Raw genomic sequence first — 25,314 nt, 5'->3', positions numbered from 1 at the left:
CAGAGAATCAGTGGCTCTTCCTGATTGTTAGCAATGTCAACTGACTCCCAGCAGAGAATCAGTGGCTCTTCCTGATTGTTAGCAACGTCAACTGACTCCCAGCAGAGAATCAGTGGCTCTTCCTGATTTTTAGCAATGTCAAGTTTTAACATGCTAGTTCACATCGATATAAATTGTTCATACTGAATTTGCAACATTTTTGTTGAATTTAGTTGTTGCTGAGGAAAAAGGCTGCTGAGGAATTGAAGAAGGAACAGGAGAGGAAAGCCGCGGAAAGGAGAAGGATCATCGAGGAGAGGTGTGGCAAGGCTGTTGATCTCGATGACGGAAGTGAAGGTTCGTACTCTTTTATAACTTATTTCTATCTCTGTATTCGATAGGCAAGGAGGTGGCTCTCAAATTTTATGTAAACTAGTAGAAGCTATACTCGCTTTTAATGAAAACTTGAACAGAACACCATTCATATCTAATTTATGAAGAATTTTCTTATTTTATTTTTTATCTTTTATATTTTCTTATTCAGTAACTGTAATGGTAGTTTCATTTCCATCCTTTGAAGTTGATGATAATATAAATGTCCAAAGATGAATCAGTTGAATATTCTTAGAAAATTCTTTACTAGTTCATCATTATTTTTCAATGTCCAGTTTTATCATATTTTTCTGGATTAATAATATTTTTCCTATTTAAAAAGTTATTTTTTCAAAATTTAAATAAAATATTCCATTTTTATTATTGTTTTGTTTGGTAGAAAAACAAAGAATGATGTTCTAAACATATTCTTAAAACAGAAGTAGATACTAAAAAAATTCAAAGTAAATGATTATCTAATACACATTTTCAAACTAAATATTTATATAAATATATTTATAACTATAAATATTTTTCAACATTTTTTATTTGTATGGAAGTTATTAAAAATTGATCGTATATTTTATAGAACATATTTTATCATATATTTTGAATAATGTTCAACAGAGAAAGTCAAGGCAACTTTAAAAACCTATCACGACAGAATTGGAAAATTGGAGGATGAAAAATTTGACCTGGAATATATTGTAAAAAAGAAAGACTTCGAGGTTAGAATCAAAATAGAAATGGAATAGAGCCATTTTATTACTGCAACTTCTAACAAATTTGATTTAATTGAATGAGTGAAAACCGCTTGGCAATGAGCAATTCCCTACCCATTTATTTCAATATCGAATCCTAGGAAAGACTAGTTTTTACAATTCTCAATCAATATCTTTGTTGAAAACCATCTACTACTAAGAATCTCAATAGTAAACTACAAAAAACTTGATATTTATTTGAAGAAAATTACAATCTGTAAATTGTCTTCAAAATACAGTATCAAAGTTGTATTCTAACTTGAGCGTCAATCATTAGATGATAAGGAAGCTCTAAAAATCAAACCTTGGAAATCATGGATGTGAACTTCGAGGTATAATAATAATATGTGATTGAAGATTTATTTTTCAATATTCTCAATGTTTTCCAAATATTTTTTTATTTTTTTTGATACAGTGACATTCATCAAAAATGAATGTGTAGGAGAATTTCTCAATGCCTCCCAATAGATATTTGTGTATTGTTTGCAGGAGAAAACAACAATATACTGTCATCTACTTTCTTGAAAATACTTTTTAACATTTTGGCTGAAACAGCAAAATTGCAACCAAATGCTTTGAATGTTCATAAACCAATGCTTCAAGAATGAAACAACAAATTTCATATTTTGGAATGAGAAAGAATAAGTGCTCAAAATGAACTTAGAGATAAGCTTGAAGTAATAATGAATTCAAATACCTTACGTTCCATAGAGTACAACATTAATCGATTTTTTAATGCGGAAGATTCTAACGGATTCTAATATTTCCAAAGTAGAATACCTTTTTTGGTCTACGCATGAAAAGTTTAGTAGAGTTTTCTTTTCAAATTTAGTTTTTAATACCATAAGTTGATATTCATAATATCAACACAATCCATATATTTTTAAAAGGATATTTATTTTTCTCACTGAATACATCAAGCTTGTCTCACAAATTTAACTTGGCCAAGGTTTGGATCTTTAGATGGCCTGAAAGATTTCTGATAAACTCAAGGATTTTTACTTTGAAATGCCAATGATTGAAATGTGCTTCCAATGTCCCTTCGCTTTCTTATCCTTAATACCAGTGTATCCTGAATTCCAAAGTGTTTTATACCAAAAGTTGTAATCACAGCAAATTTTTAAATAGGTCACACTCAATAATGCAACTGGGTTTTGACAATATATATAGAGAAAAGTATCTTATATTTCTAGTGTTGTAAATCAATATCCTTCTTTCTATATTATGTCGAACCTCATAACTCTCCTCAACTCGATTACAGATTCCTTTTCCTGACCAATTCTATTAATATTCAAACATTCCTATTAATAATATCGTAAGATAAATATTGCAATGAACAGCATCTAAGACTGCTTGACCTGCACACAGCTAAACTTAAGAGCATCTGCCATAAGTATCATGACCGGATCGTCGCCTTGGAAAATCAAAAAATCGACATCGAGTTTGAAGTTGAAAGAAGAGATTTGGAGGTCTGAAACTATACTGATGCAGTTCATAATAAGACACGGGTGCATTAAGACAATCTATTACGTTTCAATGAGTGACAATCAATGTTAAGTGGAGAGTCTCTATAAGAATCATTATAAATGCAAATACAAGTACAGCCAATTCTACAACAGGAAAATTACTTCCTCAATCGTTTTATGGTCTGGATTAAGAGGAACGTCTCTAAATATGATATATCAATTCTGCATGAGTCTACAAAAGAGAAAGGATGGATTAAATTAACATAGTTTTTCTTGTTTTGAATCAATCCATATAACCGGCATTACTTTTCTCAATAATTTTATGGTTTTCATGAATAGAAACATCTCTTTTAATATGGTACTCAATGAAGCTATTCTGTATAAGAACAAGCTATTAGAGCTATTAGACTTGAGATTAACATTTTTATAAATTTATTAAGGTTTAAAGGTAAATTCTTTCAAAATAAATTATTCACATTTGAGATTTCATAGGCGTATGCAGAATTACTTGAATATTGGAAATGCATCACAAAACTGTAATAATGTTTCTATGCACCCGTGTTGTAGAAAGCTATGTTATAACAAGTGCAGCTTTTTGCAGCTTTGACATATTATTTTGTAAAATATTTATTTGCAGCATTTAAATGTTGTTGAAGCGATAAGTAATTCATCAAATGTACAAAGTAGTTAATATTTATCGCAGAGTTGCCAAATTAAAACTTCATAATGCTGTGTATTCGCTTATTACAGCAGAATCACTAAAACATTTTCTCGGCGTACCAGTAACTACCACACTCACACAATCTTCAATATTAGTCTCTCTGTTTTCCACGAACATTTTATGTGAAACAATTCATAGTGTTGCGGTTTCAAAATATGTGTTCTCACTGTATCAATTCATCTGTAAGCATTACACCTGTTGTGTTTTCTCACCTATATTGTGCATAAGGTAACAAGTAACTCCATAACACATTTTTGTTGATTATATGATTTTTTCAAAGTCCAGTAGAATTGATAAAATGTTGAAAAAATATTGAATAGATAAGTTATGTTATAGGGAAACCAGCTCTTCCACTAGTAGTAGTTTTGAAGAGATATTATCATGAGCACATCATTAGTAATATTGTAGTGATGCTTTTTAAATTATATCGCAGTGAAAGGATGTAAACATTCAGCAACTCTATTTATGTTCTTTATTTCTGATTCAAACTTTCAAGTAATAGATATTAGGTTAGTCATATATTTTTTATATATAACTCTCCTTGTGGGAATAATATTTATATGTTCAGTAATTACTGTTCACTCTAGAAGATCCAATAACAGTATGAGCTAGAAAACTTCTTTTATTAATAATCTTATTTTACAATATTGCTGCCGCAACAAGCAGATTTGTTTTGCTGCTAGTACTATAGTAATTATATATTTCTTGATGAATTAGTATTTGAGATTTCATAATATCTACATTTTCATAGAGAACATGTTCAGTGACTTTCTCTCATAAAATAAAAAATCGGTCAAAATGACTTCATTATTAAGCTTGTTTAGTTTTTTCTAAGTTAATACCCAGACACATTATTCAAAATGTGTGGATGCAAGACTTACAATAAACTATTTAAAGCTTAATTTGGAAATGACAGTAGGTAATTTTATCTTTCAGAATTAATAAAAAAGACACTCGAGCATTATCATGAACGAATAATTGGTTTGGAAAGTGATAAGGTCGACTTGGAGCAAGTTCAAAAAGAAAAGGCAGAAAGGGTAAAACAAGAGAATCCTATTTCCGTGATTTCCATTTACGGATTTCACCTTATAAACTGCTTTTCATTACAGTTTCTTCGGAAATCTTTTCCTTGTATATGATTTTCCTTTTTTAAACTATCCAAGCACAAAATTGACCTCAATGTAAATATCAATAGTTAAATCCACCTTCCCAACAAGAGGATTTGTAAATATGATGTTAATCTGTCAAACTACTCCATTTTTTTAGAAAATTATTGTTTTTAATGTTTATTACCTATTTGATGAAGGATGAATTAGAAGATGGCTAATTGAGAAGTACAAGGACCAAAGACTCAAAAAGAGTTGATATTATTTACTTGCAAACAAAATCTGGCATTTCTTATACAAAAATGAGCCTATAGATTAATTTTCATGATCTAATACATCCTTTCACCTACTGAGCAGTGAAGAGTTAATCATTATGTCATTCATATTCATACGTAATCAGTGGTCAACTTTTGAAGTCCCCAGTCAAGTTCAATTCAATTAATTATTTGGCATATAGGGTTTTTATTAGAACCAAGGTGTTTGGTATATATACTGTATTTGTTTTATTATTTGTACTAGGTACTGGAACAATTTAAATAATATAATATTATATGTAAAGGTCTTTTTCTCAAAAGTAGTTGAATTACTAGTTAATCTAGCTTAATGAAAAACTAGTTAATAAATTCTATCTAGCTTAATGAAAAACTAGTTAATAAATTCTAAGCTTCTCAATTGAATAGTTAGGACTTGGGGGTAATCCGTGCTTTGCAACGGGGAAAATTTGATGTTGTAAAATGCAATCTTCTTATGTTTAGGAATCATAAAAAAATAGAATAATGATTTATTTATTATTTTGTTCAAAAATACGTGAATAATCTTGATCTTCATAAGATTTGAAAAATTCCAGCAAAAAAAGCGTTTGATATGTCTCAAACCCGCATCCTTTGATTCATGAACCGCGCGCGCTATCAACTAAGCTACGGAGTCACTCGGAGTAAGCCCTGTTTGGATTAGGCTTTTATGTTTACGTAAACTATGAATCACAAATCAAAAAAAAAAAAAAAAAAACAAATTAGAATAAATTTATTGATAGCAATAAAAATAAGTCTATCTTCGGTGAATTCCGAATATTTATGCAAAATTTCAATTTAATCAGTTAATCCCGTACATGTATTAGCTGATTCTTTCCTTTATAATATTATAGATTATAGTCGTTGATGTGTTTGTACGAGACAAGTACTGTATGAAGATCACACTAATCATAAATTCATAATTCAAAAGCCTTGTTAATGTCATTTCTATGTCCAGCTGAAATGCAGACATTATGCACTGAGCTCTGGGAAAGGAGTTGTATCCTAGAAGTACAAAATTATGACCTCGAAAGAAATTGCTCAAGAAAAGAATGGGAGGTAGCGAGTTAATGGTATTTTGTCAATAGAAGTGTCTTAATATTTCTGTCTTCATAAGCAATTAAAAGTGATCCATGAATATTAAAATATATGGTGAATTTATTTTTCTCCAACATTGAAGATTTCCCAGTCTTTCGAATCATACCATTGTTCAATATGTACTCGGTTTCAATTAAAAGTTTTCATTCAAAGAGATATTTCTTTTTGGAATTTTCTTATTGAAGGTTGAAAAATTTTTCATTTTCAAGAATCCTATAATCTATTCAGTAGTGATGAAATTTCATTTGTTTCTCTTTCGGGAATGAAACGTTGAAAGACGTGATTATTTTGATATTATGGATCACACTTGTTGGAATATATAGAATTAAAACACGCAACCCAAATGATTCGGCAGCAGCACTTACTAACAAGCAACACATTTCTAACTTTCAAATCACTCCATATAATATAAATTAGTGAATAAATTCAAGTTATTAAATATGTATAAAATTCATTTGCCTGATTCTCAGTCTCCGATAATCTGTACTTGCTGATCTTATGAAAGATTTACTTATGGAAAAGAAATTTGAGACGATTCATTGGTACATTGAAAGATACACTAATCATTTAATGGCTGGGAAAGTACTAGGTAAAAACGTATCCATGTAGAATTGAAAAATTCGTTATTATTTTTACTGCGTTTGTAAAATAATCTCAATACTGTTTTACAGTCTTCATTAGTCTTCATTCATATATTCCAACAAGTTTTTATTGCTTGCGCTTTTTCAATATTGTTGTAGATAGTTGTCAATAGGATTTGTAGTGCTTTTTATTTTTTCAAATTTAGATGTGAAATAACTTTTTTAATTTTCTTCCTTCTGTTTCGATTTAAAAATGTGAGAAAATTCTACTTCTTTATACTTTAATCATTACCAATAATTTTAATTCCAGTACATAATAAATGATGTCTATTTATTGTTAATCTTGAAATTTTAAAAGAACTAGATCCAATCAATAGCTCTCTAAAATAATCTACAACCATGTTTTATGAACAGAGAGATTGATTTGAGTCAAATCTTTGTTATTTTAGTTCTCAATATAGCGGTCATTTAATGAGCAATAGCTTTCCGTATGTTCTTATTCAACCGGTATTCTATTTTTCAAAATTACGGTACTTATAATTTGTATGATGCTCATTATTATGTATTCATTATCAAACAGAGGACCTGAGGGAAATTGTGGAGGAATACTTTCAACGTATGTACCAATGCGAAAGTCAAAAATGGGATTTGGAATATGAAGTTCGAAAAAGAGATTATGAGGTGAATCAACTGTAAGCTGTAATGGACTGCAATCTTTTTTTAATTAGGATTTTTGCTACACTTCCTACACAATTCAACTTGGTAGAAGACAGTAGTTTATTTGTCTTCAAGTAAACTCAGTATTTCAATGGAAATTTAATCTGATGTCTGCACAGAAACAATTATCAATCCAATATCATGGGCAAACTGAAAAAATATTCAAAAATTGTTCAATTTTCAATTTTATAACCTTCTTTAGAAAAATACGCAATCCAAAATTAGTTTATTATTCTCTGATATTGATTGTGTTAGGAAAAATGTTTAATTTATATAAAGAAAACTGTTAGAGGCTACGCAATTTTATTGCAGTTAATATAGGTCTATATGGAATCATTATCAATTTGTTTTTCACGATGACAAACATTCTTTTCATTTTAAATTTTATAGTGGGATTTTGTTTGAAGTGTTAGCAAATATTTCAAAACTTGAAGGAAAATGCGAAGAAATACCGTAGATATTTTTACTGTTTGAGAGCATCTTGATTCTTGACATTTTCAAAACTTTGTAATTTATATAATTTTTGGTACAGCATATCCCTTGAAGTATTGTAACAGTTTGTGCAACGTTATTTTTTGAATGAGAACAATGTAGAACATTATTATGATTATTCATTGTTTTTCCCTTAGCATGATCCCAAGAACTTTTATAACATTGATTGTAGAGTGCGAATAGATTTGAGAAGTATATTTTGCAAACAATTTATCATTTGCCATTTGAGTTTTTTATTCATGTGGAAAGGGTCTAGAATGAAGCAATTCAGTTCTATATTCTTTGAGCGAACGCTCTATAAATTATCACATCTGCTAGCAGGAATACCTGCTAACTTTTATTAAGTTTTTTTAATATACTTTAGATAAGTTAGTTTATTTAATATATTTTTTGAACTATTTTAGACATTTCATAGTATTTTTAAGAACTGATTAAAAATTCATAGGTAGTTATATTGTAAATTATTATTATTCCAAAAATTTGAATAAATTCATCATTTATTTAAAATTATTGAAATGATTTGATGGGAAGGGTTTGAAATGAATTCATCATTCGCCGTACCGTACTTATGGAAAATGTGTTGTACAGTATTAAATTGTAATGGGCATAATTGATAGTAAATATTGAATTGGAACTAGTGAAACTTGGGGAAAAATCACATTTGGACAGTAAAGAGAAATGGAATTATTAAAATTTATTGAAACCTAGTATTTTTCGCTGGCTGTATATGGTTTCGGAAAGCTTGCATTTTTCTAACTGGCGGACGAGGTGAGGAGTTTTCTCAGGGTTGGGAACTGCCTAGCATCCCAGCCAGGGGAAGCGAGTTTCCCTCCAATGGTCCCATCACCAGTGTCTGACTCTTCTTCCCCCCTGCCGTAGCCTTCTTTAGCTTTTGGACGAATCGGTGCGCTTCTCGTTGGAGTCCGGAATTCGAAATAGGCCTACCTTTTTGGGGGGGGGGGGGGAGTGGGTGTGTGGACCCACCAAATCGGCAAATCCCAAAATTATTCTCGACTCATAACGTGCGGAGGCGTTCGAACTTTTAGAGTAACGTTAGTTTTTTTCTTGTAATGTATCTAAATTTCCATTTGATTGTATCAGGCTAGGCAGCCAGAATAATGCATTGTTTTTGTATTATAATCTTAGTAGACTGTTTTAATTAGACGAATTTGAATAGTGTGAACATTGCTCTATTTCAAAACAGACCCACCCTTTAAGTTAAGTTCTTCCCCGGCATTACGCAATATCAATTGATTATTTGTTGTTAATTTATTGATTATTTTATGATGCAGAAATGGAATCACAACTTCAAGTTGTATGCGTACTTCAAGCCCCCTTTTTTAAAAAATGAATGCTACATATGAATCTTCTTTCTAGAAACAGGGAAATCTAGAACCAAAAGTTTAAAAAATTGTTATGGTTAGCGTAGAATTTATTAGTTTCCAAATAAACTGAATAAAATCATTAGGCTATAGCAATTTCACTTGAAAACAGAAAACAACTGTAGATCTATAAGGTTAGTAGCATGAATTGAGTTTGTGGATATTATTGATTGAAAGTCACATAGATTTGATATTTATTACAGCATAAGTATTCAGCGTATAAAGAATACCGTACAGCTTGAAGAAAACTTTATACCTTTTATAGTGAACTATATAATTAATTCATTCATTAGTTAGTTTTATTATTTGTAAAAAAAATATTCCTTTCAATTTGATGGCTATTGTATTTATTGTAATTATAATGCATTTTGCAGTTCCTCCACTGCATCATAACGTGGCAGCACCCGCAACCTATGACCACAATGTAGTTGATTTCAACTTCACAAATTGTATTTCAAAAGGCTAAGGCTGATAAAAATTGCTACTATTTGAAAATCGTCAGAATCATTTTGATAATGCAGAAATTGAATAATTTAAATTTACATTTATTTATATACATACTCTATTTTATGAAATGTAATGCTACATAAATGAATCGTCATTTTTTCTAGAGGGTTAACCCTTGAACGCTCCCTGTTACCATATGGTATATTATATAATATATATTGGATCTATTCTATTACAATAACAAGCAATTGACATAACATTACAACACCACAATAGAATATCTCCAAAATGTGTTGAAGAACACTTGAAAAAGTCTTGTAACTACCTATTACCGGTACTCTTCACAGGCTTGATTCCTCAGAGGAAAATATTATGCTTTGATTCAAAATGCAATGCTGTTTTCTTCAATAGTCTGCCTATGTTTTCTCTAAACATATTCATTGGTTGATGTAGGTTTTCCTACATCTGTTATGATTGTGAAGATTGAATAATATTCAATATAAGGTTAATAATATTAAAGAATATTATTCTTCGCAAAGTATCTAGAAATTTTTGTCAGCCTTGGCAAAGCAAAGTAGCCTAATTCAAAACTTCTTGTTATAGGTGACCAATACTCGTATTTTATCACATGCAATAATTAATTGTCTTCCATTATAGTAATTTTGCTCACACTGTGTTATCCTCTGTAATGAAATCATTGAATCAAGAAGGCTATGTACAATTTTATTGTATAAAGTAACTGTTTGGGTAACAAGCACTATAGTAGCAAGTAAGAATTTGTATTATTGCTGATGACTTGTATTCCATATTATCATACTTTCCTGTATGTGACCAAATGTCCTTTTCCCGTGTTGGTATCCTTCACACAAAAACCATTATAAGCATTTTAGTTGTATTATTTCATGAATGATGAATTGTGACCGTCTTATTCAAAGATCAATCCATTTCAGATCATCAAACTGTCATGTGACACAGAATTTGTGAAATTACAAAATATTCCATAGTTGGCTTCCTTTCTAATAATATCTGCACGTCTGCCTAACACGTAAAAATTTGCATTAATCTGCTAAAAAGCTTATAAATAATCACTCCAGACATATTGTACGGTACACGGTAGTATGAGTCACAGAAACCGATCCACTAAATTGATTTATTCATGGAATGATGAAAAATTTATCTGGTCTAACAATGCGCATGATCCAGAATAACAAATCATATTTATATTAAGTGAGAAAAGATTTTCCCAAATCTTTTTCAGAAACAAATTTTTACCTTGGTGCAAAACTAGATGAAACTCCATTTAATTTTATTGGTAAATTATTAACAATCGCCTATCTTTTCTCACTAAGACTAAGGTGAGAAAATCTTTATAGAAATGGTACCTTTTATCATGTTATCAAGTTGAAGATATTCATTATAATTCTGATAATGAATAAAATGAGACTTTATTACTTAATTCTAGACAAGAAGTACACCGCATTTCAAGTAAATTCATTTGTTTAAGTATAAAAGTGAACATTTCGGTTTTTGTGACTGGCAGAACCTGTGATTAATAGCTTCACTTCATTTTAAAGCTTCAAATTTTAATAGTTTTGTATATTTCAATAGAAATATTTATCTCACATAGGCTATTTGTTGTTGTTTCTTTAATAAGAGTGTTTTGGTGAAAATAATGTGTGATTTTGTGTTCTCTATTACCTCATTCTTAATTCTCACATGATTTTTTACATATTACTTAACTTAATGTGTGATAGTTTGTCCATGTATAATTTCCACTTAAAAGTAGCCTAGTTATTCAGTAGACCTATTGAAAAAGTACTTAAATTTAGCTTAGTCTTTTCATCAAAATCATTAATTTCCAAACTATGTTACAACATATTTAATTGAATATAATAATAATATTGAGTTTCAAGTGATGTACCGTACGGTACTGTATTTAAATAGATATTTAATTATTCACTTTTTTGGAAGTTTTAGTACAGTAGAAGTATTTGAAAAAAATATTTGAAAAAAATACACTAATGAATTAGTATTAGTGATAAGACATATCCACGTGAGTAAAAGAAAGAAAAGATTTAATTTTTGTAAAAAATCTCATTGATAAAAATATTTGTAAGCTGTTGAGACAATACAGTAGTATCTATTTCAAGTAATGTGTTATAATGTGTTTTACAGTATACAACAAGAATATTTATATACAATTCTATAATTTATTAAAACCTTTGAGACATATGTTGTTTAATATTTTGTTGATCATATGAATTGTAATTTGCATTATTTTCATCAACTCATTTCAAGTATTTCTACTAATAATTTGAATTACTTTCAACAGATCGCTGACCTCAACAGCCAGGTGAATGACCTCCGTGGTAAATTGTAAGTAAAAGTTTATCAATTTTTAAACAATATTTCTTTATGAGATTATTACTCGATTTATTTGTAATTCAAGGTGTAGATTGATCTTTATACTATACTAACTTTAGTGACATTTCTATTGCCAGAGTGACAAAGCTGATACCATTAAAATAAATATTAGAACTGAATATTTATTAATTCACCAGCCTAATTAGACGTGAAAGTTGGTCCAATTTCATTACTTCTTTACTAATTCAATTATGCGAGCCAGATTGACCATTTGAAATATTATATTCATTGAATATCACCAAATCCTTGCGTCTTATGATTGTATTAACAATATTTTTATTGTTCTAGTGTCAAGCCAACCTTGAAAAAAGTCTCCAAATATGAGAACAAATTCGCCAAGCTCCAGAAGAAAGCAGCTGAATTCAATTTCAGAAATCAGCTCAAAGTTGTCAAGAAGAAGGAATTCACCTTGGAAGAAGAAGACAAGGAGGTGAGTGATTACTTAATTAGTTGGGTTTCAATTTTTTCGTAATTTTATTAAGTCTAGATATTTCTTCTCTCTTTTGCAGTCATAATTGCATTTTTTACCAAATTTTATCAGATTTAGTGATTTGGTTCACCTGGACTCCACAATCCGAGTTTTCACCGAATTGAAGTAATCCAATGTACTCTTCTCGATATTACCTTTTTTATCTTTCAGGCACTTAATATGAATATGATTATATTCATAATATTCATTAGCATATTTCATACTAAATTGATTGTTCATATCGAACTGTTGAAAAATTATAGTTTGCAGCAACGATTGATTATGTCAGTCCAATGCAGCTGGTCAATTCAATTTTACATCCAAACTTTTCATTTTCCTCAAGAATTGTATTTTAACATTAAATTTAGAAATAGAAATTCGTGTCGTTTTATACATGGAATGAATTTTTTATTTAATATTAAATACTATTATCCAAGATGAAGTTTCTTCTTAGAAACTTTTTAAGTATTCAACTGTATGAATTCCTCTTAAATATGATAGATTGATTCTTAAAAAAATAGACGATTCTTAAAATTGATATTTAGGAGGTCCTGATTGATTCTTATTATTTCGTATTAGGATTGGATATCTGATTCTGATCATTCAGGCTCTTGAACAGTTTTGTGAGTTATTTGTAGGCTAATACGAGGATTCTCTGCAACTCATTCTTGGTATTCGGAATATTAAAGGTATCAGCTGAGATTCGACTACAATTTATTTGAAGAGCAATGCTTTCATCCTCAACAAGTCATGTTTTGAGATTTTATATGCATTCAAATTGAAGATCTGAGCAGACAATTATGAATTTCTCGAGCTGAAGAAGGTTTTTGTTTTTCTTCTATTTTAAACTGTGCAAAACTACACACAACACAAATCAGTGTAAAGACACATTTTGTTTCATTCTTACTATATTCTAAGTTATGTTAAGCACAATACCATGAGTAAAATCGTGTTTTTGATTTTTTATTCATGGGGTTTAGCATAGCCACCTTTAATAAATAAAATAATATTAATTGGAGGGCTGTGGTTTTAGGTTTTCAAAAATAATAGCAACCTTTTTTCACAAGATATAATGACTGAATAATTTTCATGTTTTTGTTCTCATGATAGATGGAGAAATTAACATTATTTTTCCGCTGTCCTGTCTTTTCACAAGTCCTGTGTGGGATCTTATGTCTTGAATTGTTCTGTCTTGTTTTTGATTTTTGGACATAAAAATAACGTTTCTTCACTTTCTACATTATTCTTTATCACTTCTATAATATTTTAACTGTTTTGTTCTCTGAATAAATGTGATCAAACTATTGAGAATAATCTACAAAGCTTTCTACAGATTCTGATGTTCATTCATTTATTGAAAAATCAATCTAAGAATGGTTTCATAAATCTTGAGTAGACCTATGATTGGAAATACGTTTTTCAAACGCATGTTTTCAACTATTCCATCTCCTTTTAAGCTATGAATAATTTATAGCAAAATTATTAGTATTACATGTAAATTGTTTTTGTAATTCAAATTGTCGGGATAGAGTATGTTCATTGTTTTGAGCATTAAATCCATCTATTGAACTTGACTGTTTCAACTGAGCGTTGACTTCTTTGTTTACTGAGAATAGAATCTGTTGTCCAGTTGATGATTCTCAATAGTACGGAATAATATTTTAATTAAATGTTGAACTGTCAATTTACAAGAGCGTGTCTTCTGACTTAAATTGTTGTTCATTTCCCCAACAGCCGAAGAAATCGGAGAAAGCCGAATGGCAGAAGAAATGAACTCACATCACCTCTTCATAATATTGTCCCACACTTCTACAACCTTCATCAAATAACTTTTATTCGAGTAAACTTACTGTTACTAACAAAATTACAAAACCAAACTCTTATCATCAACGTAGGCAATGTGCTCAACTTATTTCTTAAACATATTGTCCAGCTATTTATTGAAATTAAAACACATCGTCTCGAAAAAATATTTATTGGATGTAGCTGTTGGTATCTATGTTAAATTGGAATAAAGAAAGTTATTTAATTTTTCAAACTGAAAAGATTTATAAATTACAATGCTCCTTACAATAGATATAGTGAATAGTTTGTATAATCTAAAACAGAGAAAATAATTTTTAATCATCGTTGAAGGAATTTTATTCATGTATCATAACATTCAACATGAAAATGATTACTAAAACTCGTTCTCATATTCACATGCATCACAAAATATTTCATAATGTTTTTGTGCATTTATGTATCAATAATCTTCACATAACATATTTTTTTGATGCCTTGATTCAAATAATTATAAACTTGAATTTATTTGCCATGACATTCATTACCCATTGTATTCAAATTTGATAAATTGAATAATTTACTGAATATCCTCATCAATAAGGATAAATAAAAAAATGATTGAATATAAGAATCAATAAAATTTTAATCGTCAAATTTGTGTTATAATGACATGCATTTGTTTTCAATGTGAATCATTCTTGGTGAGTTTTCAATTGAGACATGATAAGAGTAAATTAAAATAAAAACCGTCCTATCAACCCAATGTAAGTGGTTTAAAAGCCATGAATAAAAGATTCTATTACCAACGGTTGAAAAGTACACCATTTTATCAACTACATTATGTATCTACACTCAGACTCAATGGTAAATTACTTTGACACAGAGGTGAGAAATTTAAACAGACGTTTTACACAAGCTTTGCTTCAAACTTTCTCTCTGTTTGTTTTCAGCTTTCTATGGTTTGAAAGATATTCATTTACATCTCCATTGCTTCATTGACATCATCATCATACTTCACTTTGTCATCTATTTGTTCCTTGCAGCTTTATTTAAAACTTTTTCCATAATAATTCATTATTATAATATTTATTGTTCTTCTCCATCTTACCTTATAACCCCAATTTGTGTTTGCACCCTGCTGCCTGAAAGTTTCAATGATGTCCAGAAGGCTCTGATAAGTGCGATTCTCGTAAAATAAAAAATAATAATTTCACACGATAAACTTACATTAATTTATTCATTAAAAATTTTAAATTTAAAGTTGTTAGGTTATACAATATAAACATTTGCCTGAAGAAATAACATGTGATATAAATTATTAAATTTAGTAATGATTATTTCATTGATTAATTATACTCATGTATAGCCTACTCTCTTAATTTCAACTAAGTAGGCTAATTAGAAATATTTTGTTCTTTTAGAAAGGTTTGTTCTTTTAAATTTTTTGAACAATTCATTTGGCTTATCGTTTCTAAATAATGTAATCTATGAGTCAATATCAAATATTAATTTCTTCAAGATTTTAAGAAGCTAATAATACTTTTCAATCTTAATAATGGAGTCTTATCCTTTTGAAATTCATTCAAAACTAGAATGAGTCTTACTTTGTTTTTTTTTCTCTTAAGTAAGAGAAAGCGATTCATCTTATCAGAACCTTCATCATCTTAATCCCAGCTCAGAAAATATTGTGGCAGACCAAAAGTGTTTTGTTCCAAAGTTTTGTCGTCACATGAACAGAACTTGTGTGTTTTTGTGTTTTCATTTCTTTTCACCCTGACTGAACCCTTTCTCAATCTTCTGACCCATCTCCAAAGATTTTCTTATTCATTTCTCCACTAAGCTTAAGTTTGACGATACAGCAACCGGTATTCTTTCACAGATTTATGATTGAACCGTTTTTCCCCAGAACAGCTTCGAGAAACAGCTTTGTACATAGAAACGCTGCTGTAGAATATAATATATTCATCCTATTGTAATATATTTCCAACTCTGTTTTTATATCATAGTCTCTTCATAGTTGTTTATTTTATTTGTTGTGTAAATTTTATGAAATTTTAATTTTGTTGAATTATATTATTGTAATAATGAAAGTAGATATTTGATCCTTTTCTTTTTCAGGATTGATGTTCTCTTTGAAGATGAACTCTATCTAGATGAATTCTTTTGAAGAGCTGAAATCATTCTGTACTTGATTATGTTATCCTGGAAATGGAAATGACGTAGCTTGTTTATAATTCCGTTCCAATTTTCTCACTCTACATTAATTTTCATGATCAGTTTTTTAAGAGTTGGTGGAATATAGCTACAGGCTATTCAGATATCAAAATATCTTGTATTTATTTGTTAAGGTATATTCAAATAACATAAATAGTAAAAAAATAGAAGTACCAACCAATATAATATATACCTTAGAGTTTATATTTCTCCATCAAAGCTTTTAATAATATTATTCAAATCTGGATTAGATTATATATTTTGCAAAAATCAATATTTTTCTTGTCTTTTACAGAAAAAGGGAATCGTCGATTGGTCAAAGAAGGACGAGAAGAAGGTAGAAGCATGAAGAATCAATACTACCCATGGAACTTGTTCATATCTTTTAAAATTTTCTATGTTCCTGCCTGTTCAAATTATTTTTTTTGATCACCTTACAATGAAAAATTGTATTTTCATATCAGATCTTTCTCACCTAATGAGTGATAAGTTTTCTGAAAAGGATTGATTTGTAGAACTTGCATTTTGTAAAGAGAATATTTATGGGTGAATCACAAAGGATAAGTAGTAAGTAAAACAATAACTAATTCAAGAACTGCAGAATGTCATTCTGTAGAGATTAGTGCATCCAATTTTATATTTTACTTGCATTTACCCTAATTTAATCTTATTAGTTATCCTATCATCCTCGTAACGTGTAGATTAATTCTCCCGTATAAGTATTGTAATGATCATGCGGATACTGTACCTAATGAATGCAAACCTTTAAATTATATCCTTTTCCTATTATATTTGTATAAGTACATATTATTAAAATAACGTCCTGCTCCTTATTTGTATACTTTACTAAAGGTTTGATGTTTACCTGCAATATTGTATTTATTATGAAAAAATGATTGTTGAAAAGATTTATTAATATCGATAATGAAATTAATATAAAATGTTAATTCCAATGAAGTTTTCTTCTCACCTTGATTGCGTTATGTAACTTCATAGATACTCTAATAGCTGAATTGTCTCGTTTAACTAAAATATTATATTTGAATTGTACGTGGCTATATGGGTGAAACTTGAAAATATAAAGAAATGAAGATATGGTGAGTGATCATCAATAAATCAAAAAAGTGATAGGTTGATTAGGTCTCACATGACAAGCCATTTCATAGTTTTTTCTGACTGATGCTTTTTCAACATAAGCTTTAGGCTTGTGCGTTGTAATGGGAAGATTGATAATAAGGGGTGAGTGGATCTACAGATTTAGTTAAGCTCCGAACCAAAGGAAAGCAATTTTCTAACTCATTTAGGGGAATCATCTCTTCATAAGAGCGAGGCCACAAGAGTGTTTTCAGATGAGTCGTCAGAGCAGGAAGCTCTCCTATTGGCTAATTCTCGATCAGACAGCTTCCCAAAACAGTTGATTCCCGAACGCCAACCCAATCAGCCAATCGGAGTGCTTTCTGCCCTCGTTTTTTACTACTCGTCTGGAAAACGCTTGAGAAACATACTCGTGTGGCCTTCTCACCTGGTAGCAAGCGCATTGCACTTGGCGCAACCAGGGAGTCAACCGCTTCCCCCTATAAATTCTACACTAATGTATAAGCAGAGCAGTATATAATATTCAGAATGGTTGAATATCACACAAGTTCACTAATGCGTTTTATATTTTCTATCTTGTTATGTATCGAACTACAGTATACAGGATATTTTTACTTTCCTTGCCCTACTACCATAGGTAAGGAAAGTATTGCTTTCCAAAAAAAATTAAGGTACCCTAATTTCAAGTTTTCTATACGTTTCATGGTCCCCTGAGTCCAAAAACATGATTTTTGGGTGTTGGTCTGTGTGTGTGTGTATGTATGTCTGTGAACACGATAACTCCATTTCTAATTAACCGATTGACTTGAAATTTAAAACTTAAGGTCCTTATACCATGAGGATCTGACAATAAGAAATTCAATAAAATTGAATTCAAAATGGCGGAAAAACTGGCGGATAATTACTAAAAAACCATTTTTTCACGGTTTTCTCGAAAACGGCTCCAACGATTTTCTTCAAATTTATACCATGGATAGCTATTTATAAGCCCTATCAACTGACATGAGTCTCATTTCTGGGAAAATTGCAGGAGCTCCGTAATATTCTTGTGAAAAATGGCGGATAATCACTAAAAAACCATGTTATTCACGGTTTTCTCGAAAACGCCTTTAACGATTTTCTTTAAATTCACACCATGTATAGCTATTTATAAGCCCTATCAACTGACATGAGTCTTATTTCTGAGAAAATTGCAGGAGCTCCGTAATATACTTGGCGTATATAAAAATGGCGGATAATTACTAAAAAAAACATGTTTTTCACGTTTTTCTCAAAATAACTTGACCGATTTTTTTTCAAATTCATACTCTGTATAGTTATTTATCAGCTCTATTAACTGGCATGAGTCTCCTTTCTGGGAAACTAATGGGGGGTCCACCCCATCCTTGAGAAATGGACTTTGTAGCCTCTTTCTCGTGCATGAGCTAGGTAGGTAGAGCAGTTCATAAAAAGAACACATAGTCGAGATATTTTCATCTGTAGAACAGCTGTTTTGATAACTTTAAAAAAATGACGACTAAAAAAAATCATCGAATTTCACAATTTAAACAAAGGAAAAGTACTCTGAAAACAATTAGGCTACCGTATATACACATATACAAAAGTCTGATTGTAGTTTCAAATATGAGCAAGGAAAGTTGTGTGAGTGTACCACACAGATTTTTATCCATTGATTTATTATGTACGATATGTGTAAATGTATATTTTTTGTGAGCGTCCAAACTTTCTAAAATAGAAATTTAGTGATGTCAAACGTTTAGTTGATGAAAAATGGTTGGTATTTTATTTTTGCTCTTGGAAGAAATGGGATGGAATAGAAGCTCTTCAAACAATGAGGGACACAGTGAAACTATTCGTAGAACTCGATAACCGAGAGCCAGTGACGCGGGGGGGCCCGGGTCCCTAGGGGGCCCGGGCTAGGGCCCGGATAATATGTAGGCTAATATAGGTTTTCTGAAAAAATAAAATTACCCGGTCTAGGGGGCCTGGGTTAGAGCCTGAAATGATAATTACATATTGCATACTTTAAAAAGAAAAATTAAATAATCATGGAAGTAACTTTTGATAAAAGATCGGAAGTTTTATTGTGGAAAATGACAGGTTTCATTCATTGTGTAAGAAGAAATATGCAATAGACCAATGTTATCAGTCTGGTTATAAATTGATATCAAGAGAATATAAGAAAATAATGAATTAGGCAAGAAAGAAAAACAATCATTGTTCAAATCTACTAGTAATAATAATTATAGTTCCATTGACAGAGTTTCAATAATTGTGTGCTGGTAGTGAGCTTATCAAAAAATTAGGAATGTTGTTTGTTTACAAATCATTAAAATTTATACATCCGGTGAGACAATCCAGACTGGGACTATTCAAACCACTTACTTATAGATAAGATTTATTTCTTTTCTCTCTGATTCAAACAAAGATTGTCAGAATGGTTTAAATAATTAATGAATCTTAAGACTAGATACTACTTACTAACTCTAGTTCTAGCTCCAAAGGTTGAATTCTATATTTGTAGCTTAAAACATAATTAAATAATAAAAACAAGTTTTATTTTTTCAACTAAGCTATGTAATTCACTCATGTAAAGGTGCGTACAGATTTACGCGACGCGAACATGAGCAATTCACTTTTAATCAGCTGATGCCAAGCTTTTTACATCTGTATCTTACCGTTTCTGTAAAAATACAGATATAATCAACTGATTAAATGTGAATTGCTCATGTTCGCGGCGCGTATATCTGTACGCACCTAAAGATGTACGTTCACATTAGAGTTTAATGCTTGAGATTAAGGGTGAAGGGGGCTGGGGAAAGGTGGTACAATTTTAGAGGAGGGGCGCGGATTTTTTTTGCGGGGGGGCCCGGTTTGGAAACGTTACGTCACTGCCGGGAGCTACCTACCTGAGTATATACTTGGTCTCCGAACATCAAGAGTATTGAAATGTCTACATTAGCTATTGCTCTGAACTCTCAACTTATGTACCAAGATTGCTCAGGTTTGTTTGGCTCTAAAGACCAGAGGAATGAAACGAAAATTGAATTAGCCCAACCTTGGGCACAAGAAGAATGAGATTTCATTTACTAGTCTTTCATCCTAGATTATTCAATATCACAACTAAATAGAAATCATAGTGGTAGATTGTTAATGCTCTTGTACAATTAGAACTTTCTGAACTGCCATGAATTTGCGAACCACACATGATGTTTCAATTTATTCATATTCAAAGTCTTTTCCTATTTTCTTGATATGAAAAAAAATCAATTTATCTGAATTTATTATTATTCGTTCATTTTTTCCTGAGGTTGATGCCCACATGAACCCTAGGCTTATGCGTGGGTGATACTGAGAGATGAATTGACCAACAGTTTTAGGTGGGTTCCGAACCACCGGGAAGCGACTTTACAACTTATTAATCATATTCAGAGGAGTAATTAATTCTTAAAAAATATAAAATACTAGCACCTCAATTACGAGGGTAGGCTGATAACTAATGCACACATGCTTGTAGAGCACAAACTAAATAAACTTCAGAAGCGCGCCTGGTGGCATGTAGAAGTACTATTTCTCCTCTACACGGCTGTGCAGTTTGAAGGCGTTGTGCTCATCCAGTTTGGTTTGGTTAGTGAAAGTATGGCGTCGTGTTTTGGTGTTATGTAAACGCGAATTAAACAACGCGCTGTTATCTAATTTGGAATGTTACCTTAGTTTGAAATCCTGTAGAATAACATAGAAAATGTTGATGTCCTGTGCATTTTGAAGATTTACGTTTTGATTATTTTTACAATAATTTTGTAGTAGCATCAAACAACCAGTCATCCGCCAGGAAAGAGCAGAAGTTTTTCAGCAATTGTAAGGTAAGTCAACATTATCACTACTTATTAATAAATCAAGCATCAAATATCACTGCACATTTCCTGTAGCAGAAATGCAGAATGGCTTCCAGTAGAAATAATTATCCAAATATTGAGTATCACCTTTCAATAGAAATAGTGATTGCAATTCCATAGATCTTGTCCAACATGAACATTATTGTTATGTTAGCCACATAGCAAGGGTCAAGGAAGAAAGAGTGCTACGATAAGAAATGGTAATATTTTATATTGATCAATGCCAAAAAAAGAATAAAATTAATTAATAAAAACTTAAACAATATAGTTCAGAATAATATGACTCCTTGTGCTGAACATTGTCAAAAATGTTTGGGTGGTAGCCACATAGTATTTTTAGACTTCAAGCAAACTATTGAGCTGGAAACAATATATATTTTCTAAGAAGTCTGAAAAGCAATGGATATGAAAACATCTAGATACGGGTTTCAATCAATTAAACATTAAAAAAGGGATTGAGATTATCTTCCATTGATTCTGTTGAAATGCATGGCAACATAGGTATAGCCTACTCAATTGAGGTCAGATTTCATGAACTTTGCTAGCTAACTTAGCCCACCTTGTCTCTATAAAATATCTGCCATACCTACCAGGTCTATTGAGAACTAACCAAGACCCCAATAACTACACAGGCGTCTTGAACGGGCTGATTTTTTTCGCTCGTTAGCCGGATGCATAGTCTTTTATAGGGTAAACTATACGAGCGAAATAGACACTCCCAATAAGAGACCATGCATTCTGAAGACGCGAAATAAATTCAGCGCGTCTAAAGCGACGCCTGTCTAGTTGGGGGGTCCAAGCAAGAAGTCTAGTGTCTATATTATTAGGCTACCCACTTTTTTCATGGTCATTCTATAGATAGTAGCCTAGATACACTATAGATGGCTACTATGCTACCTATTATCAATGATAAAGGTGGATTTCTATTAAAGATTAACATTTTTATTTTACTGTAAATATGACAATACATCAATAGAGAAAATATGAAAAGTTCATAGAAAAATCACAATACACATATTATGATGCTTATATTCAATAATTTAAGATAGCCTATAAAAATTTGTGGATAGAATATAGGTAATTGAAATGTTTAGGACGGCGGAGATGGAACACCAGCTGAAGCGACAGAAGGGGCACCCGACGACGGGGACCTGCTGGACGACGGCGACCTGGGGGAGGTGGAGGGTCTGCCAGTGCTGGACGGCGAGCACGGCGAAGGGACACCCGGAGAGGGTGAGGCGCCTCCTGAGGAACCCGTCGAGGAAGTGGTGCCTGAGGAGCCGCCTCCGCCACCCCACACCGAAGAAGGTCACTCAACAACAATAACATATTGTTTCATACTACTCTAACAAATTTAAATTTGCTTCATACTACGATATTGTCACCTGGTCATATGATACATATATTTATCAATTACATTTGAACAAAAAATCCAAGTAGAAAAACAGACTTTTACGTTTGATGCCCAATAACTTAAATTTAGAGAATTTAATTCTGAAAAGAATTATGTAAGCTGTGTAAACTAAATTTGATTAAAAGTTGAATAAAATAAAAAATTCTTATGTAGTACATTAGACATACATTAGAGTACCACAAAAATTTGCTGTTTTATGAGGAGAGAACTAATAACTCATGGGTTGTAGCTGATTGCAAATAAAACATGGATTTAAATAACAGTTGCTCCAAAACAGCTGATTTTTTTTGTTTCAAATAAAAAAAATATTTGAAAGAAATTATCAGCTGAGAATTATTTTCAGAAATATTTTAGCTCACTGTTGAACAAAACAACAAACTGTAAGTTAGGCCTACTGTAACCGCGCTGTGTTTTTGTTTAATCTATTAACCAGTTATTTGTACTGTAACCATTTGACTTTGCTTTTGTGTTGAGTGTTAACTTTTTAAAGAATGGCAGGTGATTTTAGACATTATTCATACTCCGAATTAGCTGACATGCATTTAATGTATGGAATGGGACACTGTAATAGTACTGAAGCAAGACGTTTGTATCAAGAGAACTTTCCTCACCGACGAGTATGTCCAAGTTCAAGGTTTTTTGCCAGTATAATGTCATTTAGATATGTTACTTTCATATAAAAATAAAATTTTCATAAAAACGAATATTTTATTTGCAATCAGCTACATACAACCTATGAGTTATTAGTTCTCTCCTCATAAAACAGCAAATTTTGTGGTGTAATGTACTACATAAGAATACATTTTATCCAACTTTTATTTAAATTTAGTTTACACAAAAATTCTTAGAATTCTTAGAATTAAATTCTCTACAATTTTTATTGGAAAAAATTATTCGTTTACTGGTCATTAAAGAAAGTTATTGGGCATCAAACGTAGGAGTCTGTGTTTTTCTACTTGGATTTTTTGCATATTTCAACTTTTTTCTCAAAAACTACTCACACTACAGCTTCCAGACTAGTTTTATTCAATTTTTCAGATATTTTTCCATATGGATTCAGCATAAGTTTATTAAAAACTAGTCCCCAAACAATTTCAGCATCAGTGTATTTCACCAGAGGAACTGAATTACGGGTGAAATCTTTCACTCTGTATAGCTCGCTAATGAAGCGTTTATGGATATATGTTTATAAGAATTTTTTTTCTTATTTTTACCTCTAGGTGTTGGGAGGGAGGGTGGCAAGGACTTTGACTTTGAAGCATTGGTCAAAGTTCTTGTTGTGCTCAGAGCCATGGGTAGGGATGGGTAGGGAAGTATTATTTTCAAAGGAAGCCCTGTGATTGTTGATCCGGAGGTTTAGGGCAGTGGTGGTTTCACCTATGTAGAAGGCAGGACAGAAGTTGCAGGAAAGGAGGTAGATGCAATTTTTGGAGATGCAATTACTGGATTGATGGATTTGGTGAGTGTAGTTGGTGATAGGACTGGTAAAGAAGATGGAAGAATCAGTGATAGGACAGGTTTTACAGCGGGGGCGTTTGCAAGGTAGGGTACCAGGTGGAATTGGGATTTCATCAGAGGTTAGTGATTTGATAGAAAAGAGGAGATTTAAAATTAGAAATCAAAAAATAATTAGACTAAAATTGGAGAAAGGAATTGTAGAATTGAACTTGAATGAAATTTATTTTTCATTTTTATTGAACATTTAATATATATTTGATAGCTGTGAAATTTATTATGGTATGATGAAATTTATTTCAATTTAATTAAACAGTTGGGGCTGTTTGAATGAAATCTCAAGACTGGCGGTAGGTGCCGGTTTGAACCTCATCGACAACAGTAGGCTCGAGATCGACGAAGACGGCACACGGCACATGCTTTCCGGCGCCGGTCTCTCTGAAGAAGTTGTTGAAGCTGTTTTCGCCCCCTCCCACCTTCTTGTTCGACGGCATCACTCCGTCGATCATTCACCCACCTCTGATGAAATCCCAACTCCACCTTTTAAAAAGTTAACTTTTAAAAATTTGCGGATGGATGAACATGTTAATATATCAACCGGATACATCCGATAAGACTTTTCACTTACTTGCTGACGTTTCGCCATTATAACAAATGACATCCTCGGAGTGCAGTTTTAGCTACTAGTTATAATGGCGAAACGTCAGCAAGTAAGTGAAAATGCTTATTATTGGATGTACCCGGTTGATATATATATATATATATATATATATATATATATATATATATATATATATATATATATATATATATATATATATATATATATATATATATATATATGAATCTCCTCATATCGATCAGGATTTTAGAGTTTTTAAATTGAAAGTTCAATGAACAGTATTTTGTCTTTGAACAATCTTTGTCATCGACAGAAAGATTGTTTATTCTATTTGTTGTCAATATTAACGTTAGCTTCTCTCTGTTGCTAATAACAAACGTACCGCTTGTGCGACAGATAAAAATATGTTCTTGAAATGGCTTTCATGTTTGGCATTGACTGCGAGTTTATATTAATACCCAAAATTTAGCTTTTGGGGCAGAGCTCGTTTGTTAGGATTGTGAGTAAAGTCCGGCTGATCCAGTGAAA

The 25,314-nt window shown here is 31.2% G+C and overlaps 2 protein-coding genes across 16 annotated transcripts in view; one reads left to right on the top strand and one right to left on the bottom strand.

The window, feature by feature from the left end:
• LOC111046396 (troponin I) overlaps window positions 1–25,314 on the top strand; it is an 84,528-nt gene that overhangs the window by 40,550 nt on the left and 18,664 nt on the right. For 3 of the 15 annotated variants that reach the window (XM_039423876.1, XM_022331933.2, XM_022331930.2), the window contains 6 exons: window positions 213–336; window positions 979–1,079; window positions 11,745–11,788; window positions 12,125–12,266; window positions 16,600–16,641; window positions 22,390–22,603. In XM_039423876.1, the coding sequence (XP_039279810.1) occupies window positions 213–336; window positions 979–1,079; window positions 11,745–11,788; window positions 12,125–12,266; window positions 16,600–16,641; window positions 22,390–22,603 (667 nt within the window). Of the gene's footprint in view, window positions 1–212; window positions 337–978; window positions 1,080–2,480; window positions 2,582–4,235; window positions 4,337–6,954; window positions 7,056–11,744; window positions 11,789–12,124; window positions 12,267–14,039; window positions 17,258–22,389; window positions 22,604–25,314 lie in introns of those variants that run through there. The other 12 variants (XM_039423879.1, XM_022331938.2, XM_022331936.2 and 9 more) reach the window with 7 other exon arrangements.
• On the bottom strand, window positions 24,368–24,673 carry LOC120350457 (tubulin alpha chain-like). Its single transcript, XM_039423882.1, has one exon. The coding sequence runs from the start codon at window positions 24,671–24,673 to the stop codon at window positions 24,503–24,505; it is 171 nt and encodes a 56-aa protein (XP_039279816.1). The 3' UTR covers window positions 24,368–24,502.

This window comes from Nilaparvata lugens, chromosome 3 (genome assembly GCF_014356525.2).
Source record: "Nilaparvata lugens isolate BPH chromosome 3, ASM1435652v1, whole genome shotgun sequence".
In the NCBI taxonomy this organism is placed as follows: Eukaryota; Metazoa; Arthropoda; class Insecta; order Hemiptera; family Delphacidae; genus Nilaparvata; species Nilaparvata lugens.
Note: the sequence above shows the minus strand (reverse complement) of the source record. Positions and strands in the feature narration are given on the sequence as shown.